Source organism: Festucalex cinctus, chromosome 12 (genome assembly GCF_051991245.1).
Source record: "Festucalex cinctus isolate MCC-2025b chromosome 12, RoL_Fcin_1.0, whole genome shotgun sequence".
Lineage (NCBI taxonomy): Eukaryota > Metazoa > Chordata > Actinopteri > Syngnathiformes > Syngnathidae > Festucalex > Festucalex cinctus.
Genome location: NC_135422.1, coordinates 14,424,140 through 14,436,930, shown reverse-complemented (window position 1 = coordinate 14,436,930; position 12,791 = coordinate 14,424,140). Strand labels below are relative to the sequence as shown.

Here is a 12,791-nt window from a genome sequence, read left to right as displayed (position 1 = left end):
TGGGTTATACCAGAATGTTTTTTGGGGCAGAAATATGAGATTCGAGAGATAACAAGTATTTTGTGTCTTTAATTTTACGTTAATAAAATGGCCAGTGAGTCGAGTGGTTAGCACGTCCGCTTCCCAGTTCTGAGGTCTCCGGTTCGAGTCCAGGCTCGGACCTTCCTGGGTGGAGTTTGCATGTTCTCCCCGTGCCCGCGTGGGTCTTCTCCGGGTACTCCGGTCTCCTCCCACATTCCAAAGACATGCATGGCAGGTTAATTGGGCGCTCCGAATTGTCCCTAGGTGTGCGTGTGAGTGTGGATGGTTGTTCGTCTCTGTGTGCCCTGCGATTGGTTGGCAACCAGTCCAGGGTGTCCCCCGCCTACTGCCCAGAGCCAGCTGAGATAGGCGCCAGCAGCCCCCGCGACCCTTGTGAGGAATAAGCGGTCAAGAAAATGGATGGATGGATGGAAAATGGCCAGTGTCTGTTTAGGTCGAGGCCTCTAGTGTCGGTTGTTCCGCAACTACCCACCATGCTGTGCTGCAGTCCTGAACAACCGTGCAGCTATTATGTAACAGGGAGGCTGACGTCGGCACCGAACTTCCAGTTTGCTCACATTTGGACCGTGAGGACGCCGCCGGTCTTCACTCCGCCTTCTTTGATTCAAAAGCTGTGAGTTCACGTACTTATAATTTAGTGTTTGTGCGTGTCAGGTGACACCTGCCGTTAGCCATAGTGCTAGCAATGAGCATATAGCATGTCATGTTTGTTCGTAAATCTTCCAGGTTTCTAAACTGAACTCAACTTCATTTCTTCGCGACAGTATCCCCAATCTTGTGGAAATGTGCCGGCTTTGTGTCTCTAATGAGCCATTTATCTTATCTAGCTTGAATGAGTTTAAAGTACAAGTAGAAAGTCTCATTTTCTAACAGCGTTGTGGTGTCCGTTTAGCAAGACCAATTTATCGACATAGCACTTGTTCAAATTGATATTATTTTTGCCCCTTTCTAAGTTTAGACCAACATGACAACAGCAAACGGTTCTCGTTATTGTGAGACCACAGTACCCTTGTCTCATTCATGCTAGCCTAACTTTATCTTACTCGAACATACTACAAAGATGCCACAAAGCACGATTTATTCTATAAGAAAGTTATTTGATTCCTTCTTATGGCATCTAACTTCTTTTTTTTTTTTTTTTTTTTTTTTAATGGGAATGAGTGAGATTGTCTGACGCCGCCGCACTGTAAATTTCAAACTTGGCAGCAACTTTACTGAAGTACTACCACCAGTAGATGGCAGCGGCTCACCATTTTAGTCGGTACCTGAAAAACAAATTATGGGTCAAAGCGGAATTGTCGTCAAAAAGTAGACTGTTATTGTAGAACCACAGGGCCCTTGTGGCATTTATGCTAACAAAACAAAAACAGATAAAATGGGCGTTGTTTTAGCTGTATTATTGACATGACAATGGCGTTTTCTCCCCTGAGAAATTAAACCAAGGGACACCTTTCTCTGATGTCAGAACATCTTTGACAGAGTTACATTTTAAATATATGATGTACACAAACTGCGATTGTCTGGCAACCAGTTCTACTGCCTGAAGCCGGCTGGGATAGGCTCTGGAGCCCCCGCGACCCTTGTGGGCAATAAGTGGTTAAGAAAATAGATGGATGGATGGATGGATGGATGTACACAGACACTTACACCAGAAAGTCGTCCAACTTATAAACCCTTGTACGTAGATGAAAGCAGCATTGTCGGTCATTCTTGCTCGCCTGTGTGAAATTTCCAGTTTCCTCGCCACTGACTAGGACGACCTCCGGTTATCTTCCTTTCCTGGACCCAACACATTTTTCCTTGCATTCTACTCAGAATGGCTTCCTCTCCACCGATCAATTTCTCCTGGGTGGACCCGGGAAAAGTGGCTGGACTTGCCCTTCCCCGAATGACGGCGGAGTACCAGTATCTGCTGGACCATGGCATCCAACACCTGGTGTGCCTGTGCGAGCGCAAGCCACCCTATTATGACACATGTCCCAAATTGCAGCTCCATCACATCAAGATCCTCGACTTCACGCCGCCGTCGCCGTCACAGATTGATACGTTCCTCGCCATTGTGGAGGAGGCCAACGCCAAAGGAGAGGTAAAAGATTTCAGAAAAGATCCAGTTGGTCCAGTTTAGCCATGTTTATGATTAGGTTATTATTATTATTTTAATTAATTAATTGATTTATAAAAAAAGATTTTGTTCATTTTGGCGTAGACAGTCGGGGTGGGAACCTCTGGGTACCTCACAATACGGGATGATCTGCGATACAAGGCTCACCATAACGATTATCTCGCGATATGATGACACCACGATTATCGATATATTGCTCAGTTAATAAATCTTAGATAATCTATGACAAACCTAATCATAAAATAATAATAATATAAATAAATGACTAAAAATAAAATAATAATCAAATAAATATCAATAAATAATAATAGATAATAAATAAATAATTAGAAAAATATAATAGTTTTTTTAATAATATAAATATAATACAAATACATAATGTAAATAATAAAAAAAAAAAATAAGTACAAATAAATAAATAATATATATAATAATAAAACGCTAAACTAATGAGTCTTCTTCACCTGAAGACTTGTGTACATTTCCCTGCCACTCTCATGAAGTGCTCCCCCTAGTGCCCCGTCAATTAATTTCTCAATAAGTCATGAACAAAGGAGCAGTTATAGTGGCTGTATAATAACTTCAAATATCGCAATACTTGCGTAGATGTATCGGGAGACAAAGTATCACGATTTATCGGAATATCGATATATTGTCACACTCCTAGTAGACAGCGTGGATAAATGCTGATCAGTTTGCATTGTTGTGGTCGGAACATGACATCATAATCATAATTCAGTGGTACCTTGAAGGTCAAAGTTTTGCACTTTGGAGTTTGACCCACATTTTTTGATGCCCTAAAGCTGGAGGGTATTTGGACCCTGGGCTCTGCAAACGCACAAAAATGGTACTCTCAGGATAGGTCCGTTTTTAGGATAATTAACACTGCGAGTGTGAATAGTCGTCAGGGTGTAGTCTGACTGATGTCTCCATGCCCATCTGTGACCCTGAACTAATATATGTGATATCAAAAAAATGGATGGATGAATTTCAAAGAACGATTTCAAGGTGAGCCGTTTATGCAGCCGCATTCGATTTGACCTTACTGACACTCGTCCCCCTGTCTAGGGCGTGGCCGTCCACTGCATGCACGGCCACGGAAGAACGGGCACAATGCTGGCCTGCTACCTGGTCAAGATGAGGAAAATGTCCGGCATCGACGCCATCAACGAGATCCGCCGACTGCGCTCGGGCTCCATCGAAACCCACGACCAAGAAAAGGCAGTGGTACAGTTTTATCAACGTATTAAGTAGATCGAGGGAAGCATAATGTTGCCGCTATTTGCGGTAGATAGGGAAAAATACTCGCATAATTGACACCCCCCTAAAAAGATTTATAAATATCTAGAGATGCCACAACATGGCAGCAAAACACTACTTTTAATGCTTTATCATATACTAGGTTCTAAAAGATTGAGTGTATATGTGAATCGTAAATATTTGGGTAACTCTGTATCAGAAATCAACACTGATGTAGAAGATGGAACTTTTTTATTCAATATAAAATTGAAACTTTAAATGCAATCAAGCCAAAAAGAAAGTGACATTGAAGGATACTAATGCTGCATTCGAGGATGGTCGGAAGTCGGACTTTTCCGAGTTCAAACCAGGAAGTGTGGACAGGAACGCCCCCTTGAACTCAGAAATTCCACTCGCGAAGTCGGAAATAAGAAAGGACCCCGACTTCACCGATGAACTACAAGTGACGTCACTCTGAATGGCAAAACACAATTTACTCGAGTATAAAACTAGATAGCGTTCTTCATCCATAAATATTGGACATAACTCTATGTAACACAACATACGTGACAGTATGCCGCTATCTCCTAACTACTGAACTGTATGAAATGCTTATGAAATAAGATAAAAACAATAAATGAAGGAAAATTGCGAGCAGGTTAGTTTGCTGGAGGTCAAAATCAGTTTTGAGGACCAAAATAAAAAGCTATTTACCGCTATCCGCCATTTCGGTTGTTTACTTTCACCTCGAACGCTTTCAGGTCGGAACTGGGAAAAAACAATTCTGATATATCCGACTTCCGACCATCCTCGAATGCAGCATAAGATCAAGTGTAGTACCATAGTAAAAGTCTGACGTGTCTAAACTCTATCTCAGCCTAACTTTGTATGCACATTATTTTTAAAACAAGTTTAGCAAAGATTAAGCCTTCATTTATGCCGTGGATGCCAGTGAAAACAGACGCTGACGCTCCTTGAACGGTAGCTTCTCGGGAGCCGACATCCTCCGTGCTCCATCTTCCCGCCACCTGCGGATCAATACAGTTTTTTTTTTCTTCTTCTTTCTTAATACTTGACTTTTCATTATGGGGAGCAAATCACACAACTTCAAGTTCTCAGGGATTGCTTGCAAACAGAAGGAGCTATCATGATTCTCTGTTTCACACAGACACAAAACGATAATCAGTATTTTTTCTTAGCACTCACTCTGGAAACGCCATGTTGTCTTGGAGCCGTCCACTTGATATGTAATCTGCCAAAAAATAGAAATGACATTAAAATCCTGAGTGATAAGAAAGCGCAGTGTTCTGAATCAGTTTTCTACCAATGAAGTACCTGTTTTCTCATTTTTTGGGGCGGCAAGACCTTTGATCTGCTCTTTCAAATCGTCGTTTGCATTCCCTGGTGGGCTTTTCTTTTTCTAGAAGACAAAACATTTTACATTTGACACTTTTTTTTATATATACATAAAAGGTAATCAGTGCAACACTGGAGGAACTGTTTGTATCTTTTGTACACAAAAAAGGTCAATGTGACCCACTTGCATCTTCAGTCATTTAAGGTCTTGGCAAATATTACAATATTAGGTTTTAAGCTGATCTATCTTGATGGGTCCTTTTAATGGGAAAAAAAAAAAAAAAAAAAAAAGTCTTAACTTTGAGAGATCAAATCCTTCAATCTGCCTCTGAAATGTCTAAAAAAACAACAACAACAAACATTGATATTTCCTTTGTGAAGGTATTTGACAAATGTGTTATTAGCCATTTGCATTACCTGAGCTTGGATGAGCAAAACCAATGAGAGTTAAATCGATTGCAGTAACATTTCACGTGATGATCTGATAATAGCGTCTTGTGCTCGTTGCTCTTTTGCCTCACTTCGCAAAATCTAAAACGGTTTGGTCAAAATTAATCAAATTGAATCAAAAGGGGACCGACCCAATGTTTTGGTTTATTTATTTAAACCAAAATATTGGGTCAAATGAATAACCCACAAAACGACTCACTTTTGGGAGACCACTTTGGGTTATTTATTTAAACGGAAAATTGGGTCAAATAATAATCCATAAATGAGCCCTTTTTTGTTTTTGTTTGTTTTGGGTTTTACTGATTTTTTGGCGGATCAACCCAACTTTTTGGATTTAACATATAAACCAAAAAGTAAAGTCAAAACAATAACCCAAAACTCAAAATTTGGGGTTCTTTAGTGGGTTATTCATTTTGACAGCCAAAAAGGGAAAAAACTACTTTTTTGTGTGTTACTCATTTGACCCAACTTTTTGGTTTACAGTTGGATCAGTCCCTTTTTGTTTTAATTTGGGTTATTTTTTTACCCATGTTACGGCCATGTTACGTTGTTGCGTGGCCGTTTGTTTTGTGTGTGCGTGTTTGAGTGATGGACGTCGGGGCTCGACTGACCAATCAGGGCGCGGGAGAGTTCATTTCAGGTGTGTCACCACCTATTTAGTTCTGTTGCCGCCAGGGAGAGGCTGGCTGTTTGTTTGGTTTCAGTGTTTTTGCTTTCTCCCTCGGTCCCACGCAGCCCCTATGCCTCTTTAGTTTGTTTGGTTTCGTTTTAGTGTCCGCTGTCTTTCATGGGGTGCGCCATTCGCCATAAACTCGTCCTTTCACTAATCGCCCATTCCCCTGACTTAGGACCTTCGCCATAACCGTTGTTACCTTTTTGTGCCAGTCAGTATTCATTCGGTGCACTTTTGACAGTCGGTGCTTCGGGAGCGGTGGCTCCATTTTGTCTATTCTTTGTGAGGTGTGTAGTGTCTGCGTGTTTGTGTCTCATGAGTCTCCCCTGTCATGTCCACCCCTCTGTGATCATGATTTCCCCCACCTCCTTCCGTGTGTGCTACCCGCGCTCCCTAACATCAATTACGTGCCCCCCGGCACGTAACAACCCAACTTTTTTCAGTGTGCTTTATGTCAGGATTTCCTACGTTTCCCCAAACCCCTTGCACCATCTGGATCCCAGCATCCCGCGCCGTGTGAGGTTCTTCCAGGTTGAATGCGCTTACCTGAGCTCTTTTCTCCAGTTCTTGTATCATGACCATCATGTCCAAGTCCTCCTCCTCCTCCTCATCCTCCCGTTGCTGGATCTCTCGCAGCCTTTTCTGAAACTGCCACTCCAAGCTCAGACTGCCGAGTCGTTCGGTCTCCTTCGCGCTGAGTTCGGCCTTGGTCTGAAGCGCCCTTACTTCCTGCTCCAGGAGTTCGACCTCGTCCAGCTTCGAGGTCTCGTTCGGTTCCCGGAGGTGTTTAGACTCCACCGGACAAGCGCTCTGCTTGTGTTGGATGGGTGGTTCCTGGAAGGAAACGTGCTTTGTGGGAGTGATGCTCACTTGAGGTTTCGCTGCATGTTGCTGGGATAGCCGTAATTGCAGAGGCAGCTTCTTCTCAGCAGGAATGGGACATGCGGAGTTGATGGGAGGTTTCAGACTCCTTTGATTCAAGTGTCCGTTTATGTCGAGGCTCTGACTGGACCTCAGTGACACAAGACAGGAGCGATGTTGGAATGTGGTAAGCGGAGGATGGGCGTGAGAAACCACCAGCCTGGTCACGGGGATGTCTATGCGTACGGGCTGGATCGAAGGCGTCGGCGTGGGCTGTTGCGAAAAGGGGGTCTTCCAGATTCCGGCGCGGGTTCCTTTCTGCCCTTTGACCGGACAGCAGTTGTCAGTGAGGACGTTTTGGGAGGAAAAGCTCTGGCGAATGGGAAGGTGCGAGTGGTAGTTTTGTTTGGCGCCTCGGCCCTGCCAGATAGTCTGGCTTTTGTCCAGCAGGGGGCCTCCTGTGTCCACGCACAAGTTCTCCTGTGAAAGAGCTTGACGCTGGTGAGGGGAAGAAAAGATTGTGTGTTTTTATGGCTTCTTTTTATGACAAACCAAGTAGGTCGTGATTGTTTACTGCAGTGTTACACCTTTTTCACCTTTTTGTCAACGTACCAACATGGTCTGTAATTTTGAAGTATTTTTTTGTCCTGTGTTTTTCTTCTTTTACTGCATTGTTTTTACCTATCATTAGTATAAAGTTTTTGTTTTTAATTTTTAAACTCCCAAATTCCAGTTTCTTTGCACAGTTGTAAAGCAAACTAAAGTCTCACGACAGCTAACAAAGGGAGCTTTGACTTTTTAAATTAAAACGTAATTATTCTCCGTGCTCTGTAGAAAGAAGGTATTGCCACTTCTTAAAATCAAAATTGTCATTAATTCGCTCCACTGATGTGTAGTAAGCTAATAAACACCTCTTTTGGAAACCAACATATTACAAAAAATTGCTCTGACTTATTTTACTTTAAGACAATTCAGAATCTTTTTCTCTTATATTTAGAATTGAATTTGTATTATGAAAATATTTTCATCTCATCCTTGCTGATTCATTGTTTGTAACTGAAATGATTATAACATGTATTAGTTTCATTAATAAACTTAATAATTTAACCAGTTACTGCCTCAGCAAGATTCAATTCGGAATTTAAAGTTTGTCAAGTTATTATCATGTCCTATTTAAGAAGAATTGATGTTCCATAATTAATCAATATCCGATTTGAACTGAAGCGAATCGTGAAAAAAAAAAAAGGAAAAAAAAAAAACACGAATCGAACTGAACTACTGTGAATGGAAATTGAATCGATTGACAAAATTAGAATCGATACCCAGCCCTAGTATACAAATGGCTATTTCATTAAAATCTATTTAAAGTACGTAATTTAAAATATCAGGATACGTAAAACCTTGAATGCCATGTATCGGGATGCATGCGTAACACAATATGTATCGTGACCCCTGGATTGTGATGTTGTTAATACCCAGCCCTAGTTAATAGTAGTGAAATACGGATGAATTTACCATAAAGGTGCTTTTGTTAACAGCACTCTGTCCTCCCAAAGGCCTTAAAGACACCTGAAACATTTGCTGCGGTCGACTGGATGCAGCTGTGTTCTTGTCCTGAGATTTTGGGGTTGGGAGCGTCAAATATTCTCGATGAAATGTCTAAAAACAGACAAAAGGTATGTGCTTGTGTGTCATAGAAACAAACCGGATCGACTGACTCTTGAGTAGAAAAAAAAAAATCATACATCAGTGCAAAGGTTGGAAACTGACTTGTTCCCTCGCTCATCTCGGTTGGCGAGCTCATCTCCATCCTCCAGGGCAAAATCTGACAGATTACGCACAAAAAATAAATCAAAAACTAAAAATAGCGCAGTTGTTCATGTGACACCCCCTTTAGCATATTTCACACGCATTGCAACACCAGAATGGACATAACCCACCGGCCATGTTAGGGTTGGAGCGATAAAATTGCCTGTTCTTCTGCATGATTTGCGCGTTCTTTTTCCCGCTGTGGCTGTGCCGAGCCCCCGGCTGCTCTGGTTGAGCAGGATCTTCGACGACGTACAGAGGAATTTCCTTACAATTTGCTGCGATGCGGCTATTATCACCGGCTTCAGGATGAGAAAGTGTTCATCAGAATTTTAAAACATACCCGTATATGTTAATGGTTTTTACCTGCAGTACCAGTGGGGACGGGATCGCCCAGCAGAGCACTAAGGCCGTGGAAGCTAGCGCCAAACTTTGCCACTTTTAGGGTCACAATAGGGCCGGTTTGCATCATAATCGCTGCTGCCCTAAACCAGACAAAGCATCAAAACTTGGAAAAGGTGCCTGGACCTTCTGTGGGCTTGGGGTCAGCTCGGTGGCTACTAGCTACCTTTCCTGGCTGAGGCCAAGCAAGCTTTGACCATCCACGCTGAGCAGCTGGTCCCCCGCATTCAACAGGCCGTTCTGTAAAAATGTGAAGTTTCAGAAAGTATAGCCCCCCCATGGAATAAATTGGGCTCGTCTGAACCCACCATCTCAGCCGGCCCTCCCTTGACAATCGACTTGATGTAAATCCCAAGGTGGTCTTGGCCTGCGCCCTGAGGCATAATTACATCAACGATGCTAATCAGATCAGACGTTTGGCGAGATAACAGTGTCGCTTGTGCACGGACCGTTGCTGAGAACATGTTTTTGTCAGGGTTGCCACGGTTACCTTGGCAGCCACAATGCTGACCCCCATGCCACTGTTGAGAGGTTTCTTCAGGGTGACTGTAACAGTCTCTGGCTCTCTCTGGTTGTCCTAATGATGAGGGAAGAAAAATGAGAACACTTGCAAGACTGACTCCAGCTCCTGATGTCACTCACTGGGCCACACCCCTTAAAGGCACACAGATTCTGATTCTGCTTATTTTATGTCTTGCGTAGTATATACCAAGTATGGTGTTCCTCGTTCAGTGAAGAAGATGGTCCAATCGCCTTTCTGGTTCTGCTGGGAGGTTAGATAGCAGAGACCTACGAAGAAATGGAATGGATCTCTATTGTCATCCCACATGTACAGAGCAAAAAAAAAGACACGCTCTAGATAAGAAAAGAAACCATTACACAGTTTTATTTTTGTACAATTCAAACGTTTAACTTGTCCATTACCTCTCTTGCAAATGGGCTCCAGAAACTCCCGAAAGCCGGGAGGGATTCCTCTCACATTGTCGCAGGAGTATCCCCCATCCGGCAGCAGGAAGGGCAGGTGGAGGTCGAGGTTTTCCTCCAGCTGGACGTCTCGGCCTTCCTGCTGAACCAGGTTGTCCGCCGAAACCTCTGCGGCCGTGACCACGGCATTGATCAAATCCTGCGGCAAGATAGTGGACAGCTGACATCAATAAAGAAGGCTAAAAGTCAAGATTCTCACAGTTGGACTCATCATAGCAATTGAGAAAGTCACGGTGGTGGTAGAGGCTGGTAGTGGTTTTTTTGGTGCTGCCTGGGCAAAGGAACAACAACTTACCGCTGGGATGTGAGGCTCATTGGGGGCGTAGAAGTAACCACTTAACAAAGCTTGCAGCTGCAGTGAATTCAGCTTGAAACAGGTGTTCTGGATCTCATTCACATCTTGTGTGGTGTATTTATTCATGGTCAGGAGCGTGGTTGCCTGTTTTAAAAATAAAAAAGTAAAGCGGGGGGTTTTAGTGGCCTCTGTATGTTTTTGAATGGCTGTAAAACAAACCCAAACTATTCAAATAAAGTTTGGGGTCTTATCCGGTTTGCTGTGAAGCAAAAACCAGACCTGGATGACGTGTCCCAGGTGGCAGTCGGCAGCCAGCTCTAGGCCCTGCCTCTCCGCCCAAGATTCTATGCCGGTCAACCTCTGGCGTAGAGCCGCTCCCCAGTAGTGCGAGCGCAGGCCCAGGGTGCTGGCGTCAGGGTTCATGAGGCGGTTGAAGAGCCAGGCGCTGATGAAGTGGAACAGCTGGGAGAAGAGCTGAATAGCGAGGGCCGGGTTGACCTGGTAGCGGCGCAGCAGCGACATGGTATTCATCAAGGTGTTCAGCACCATCTCTGGAACGACAGCGACGCAGAAATGAAACGTTAGCTAGGCTCAAGTTTTCAAGAGACTCAACAGAAGTTCTATCATACCAAAGCGAAACATTAAACAGAACTGCAGTGGTTAAAAGTTAGTAAAGCTGAAAGGCTGAGCAATTGTGTTTGCTGCAGGATGTTTTTACCTATCCCAGCAGGAAGAGGACCGTGTTGCTCGGGATCAATCAAAAAGGTTGGCAAATTTTTGCTGAGCTCTATCTGTACACACTGAATCAGTTGACTAGGGTGATATAAACACATGGAATCAAAAACTAAATTAGATGGATTTGATTAAAATCTGTGCAAAGAGACTAGAGCGCTTACCTGTAAGCTTTGTGCACAAGGTGGGACAGATCCAATTGACTTTGTTGCGTGAGCCTGCTGAGATCCTTGTCATGTTTGAAGAAGTTTAGCAGCTCTGAAGTGTTAGCCATCCAGAAGGCGAGAGCGCCAGGGATGTCATGCTGCCTCTGGAAGATAAATAGAACGTGTCCTTGCCCTCAAATGATCAAATCACATCAAATTACACGCAACAAGTCTCAAGTCTAAACCTTTCAAGGCACAAGCAAGTCTCAAGTCATTTTGTCTTAGTCAAGTCACAGGTTGTCAGCGATGCGCCAAGGATTTTTGTCCCTCGGCTTTCAGTGGAGACATTAATCTACTAATCGACTTAATCTACCTCCTAAATCTTAAGACCACGTCACAATTGGAGAGATCATGAATACGATATAGAAAGGCACACAAGATATGATCTTTGACCCCTCACACACTGGAGCATCGCCCAGGGAGCAGTTCTGGGAACTGCTCAAGGAAACCGTAGCCATGTGTCCCGGGATAGTCTTGAACCGGAGTCCCCACTTTGGTGATAAGAGTATGTTCCTGGACTTACCTGTATGACCTTGCTTGTCGCAGCCACCATTTTGTCTGCCATGGAGGTCACGCCGCCTATCGACCCGTCCGGACATCGCTGTGCAAAACGGCCTGCGGCGTAGAGGGCATACGCTGGCGAGAGCTTGAAGTGAATCGTGGAGCTGTTGGCGTAATTTATGACCGCTGTCAGGAAGGCCTCCTCAGCTGAAATGTCACATGAGGACATTAGAGGGCATCCAGACATGCAGAAAACCACATCTGATTGGAAAAGACCTCCAGTAAGACCACTAAAAGAAAATCCCCTGCAGCAAAGGTGGCAAAAGTAGTCAATATCTATACTTGGCCCTACACTTCATCTTATACTGGCCCTCATAGTTGGCGTTGACCAGATAAAACAGTTCTATTATATAAAGCCCTGGATGCAGAAGACCTTGCTTATCCAAATCACTCTTGTTACTGCTTTCTGGTTCATATTCCTCTATATTGTTTCTGCTGTGGCGGCATGACTGATTAGCACGTCCGCCTCCCAGTTCTGAGGACTCAGGTTCGAGTCCAGGCTCCGGCCTTCTTGGGTGGAGTTTGCAAGTTCTCCCCGTGCCTGCGTGGGTCTTCTCCGGGTACTCCGGTCTCCTCCCACATTACAAAGACATGCATGGCAGGTTAATTGTCCCTAGGTGTGATTGTGAGCGTGGATTGTCCGTCTATGTGTGCCCTGCGATTGGCTGGCAACCAGTCCAGGGTGTACCCCGCCTAATAACCAAAGCCAGCTGAGATAGGCTCCAGCACCCCCCACGACCCTTGTGAGGAATAAGCGGTCAAGAAAATGGATGGATGGATGTTTCTGCTGTCATTTTTTCTGCCTTTTAAAAGTCTCCAAGTTGTCAATCATTTCATCAAGATCTCAAGCCTCGGTTGACTTTACATATCGCTATTTCCATCTTTTTTTTTACGTCATGCTGTTATCCAAGGTCCGCGGAGGTTAAAAAAAAATTGAAGAAGCTTATTTTGGCAAAGGAAGCAAAACTACAAATTAAGTATTTTCAAAGAATATGCTAGTACAGATACCTGAAAAAGCAAATTACATTTTAGCATGTCATTACTTCTCCATCAGCGCCC

The 12,791-nt window shown here is 43.8% G+C and overlaps 2 protein-coding genes across 5 annotated transcripts in view; one reads left to right on the top strand and one right to left on the bottom strand.

Moving 5' to 3' along the window:
• The first annotated feature begins 224 nt into the window (after window positions 1–224).
• The window catches only part of dusp23b (dual specificity phosphatase 23b), a 61,799-nt gene continuing 49,232 nt past the window's right edge, over window positions 225–12,791 (top strand). For 2 of the 3 annotated variants that reach the window (XM_077539997.1, XM_077539996.1), the window contains exons 1-3: window positions 225–655; window positions 1,858–2,128; window positions 3,233–3,391. In XM_077539997.1, coding sequence (XP_077396123.1) covers window positions 438–655; window positions 1,858–2,128; window positions 3,233–3,391 — 648 coding nt within the window. In that variant the 5' untranslated portion in view covers window positions 225–437. Of the gene's footprint in view, window positions 656–1,857; window positions 2,129–3,232; window positions 4,701–12,791 lie in introns of those variants that run through there. The other variant, XM_077539995.1, reaches the window with a different exon arrangement.
• Window positions 4,246–12,791, bottom strand: part of afdnb (afadin, adherens junction formation factor b) — a 9,976-nt gene continuing 1,430 nt past the window's right edge. For both annotated transcript variants that reach the window (XM_077539987.1, XM_077539988.1), the window contains exons 7-24: window positions 11,695–11,879; window positions 11,130–11,275; window positions 10,952–11,046; window positions 10,513–10,784; window positions 10,234–10,377; window positions 9,879–10,077; window positions 9,664–9,743; window positions 9,445–9,531; window positions 9,263–9,328; window positions 9,121–9,194; window positions 8,919–9,037; window positions 8,684–8,854; window positions 8,489–8,568; window positions 8,259–8,402; window positions 6,429–7,241; window positions 4,739–4,823; window positions 4,610–4,655; window positions 4,246–4,431 (exon numbers count right to left, since the gene is read on the bottom strand). In XM_077539987.1, coding sequence (XP_077396113.1) covers window positions 4,338–4,431; window positions 4,610–4,655; window positions 4,739–4,823; window positions 6,429–7,241; window positions 8,259–8,402; window positions 8,489–8,568; window positions 8,684–8,854; window positions 8,919–9,037; window positions 9,121–9,194; window positions 9,263–9,328; window positions 9,445–9,531; window positions 9,664–9,743; window positions 9,879–10,077; window positions 10,234–10,377; window positions 10,513–10,784; window positions 10,952–11,046; window positions 11,130–11,275; window positions 11,695–11,879 — 2,900 coding nt within the window. In that variant the 3' untranslated portion in view covers window positions 4,246–4,337. The remainder of the gene's footprint in view (window positions 4,432–4,609; window positions 4,656–4,738; window positions 4,824–6,428; window positions 7,242–8,258; window positions 8,403–8,488; window positions 8,569–8,683; window positions 8,855–8,918; window positions 9,038–9,120; window positions 9,195–9,262; window positions 9,329–9,444; window positions 9,532–9,663; window positions 9,744–9,878; window positions 10,078–10,233; window positions 10,378–10,512; window positions 10,785–10,951; window positions 11,047–11,129; window positions 11,276–11,694; window positions 11,880–12,791) is intronic.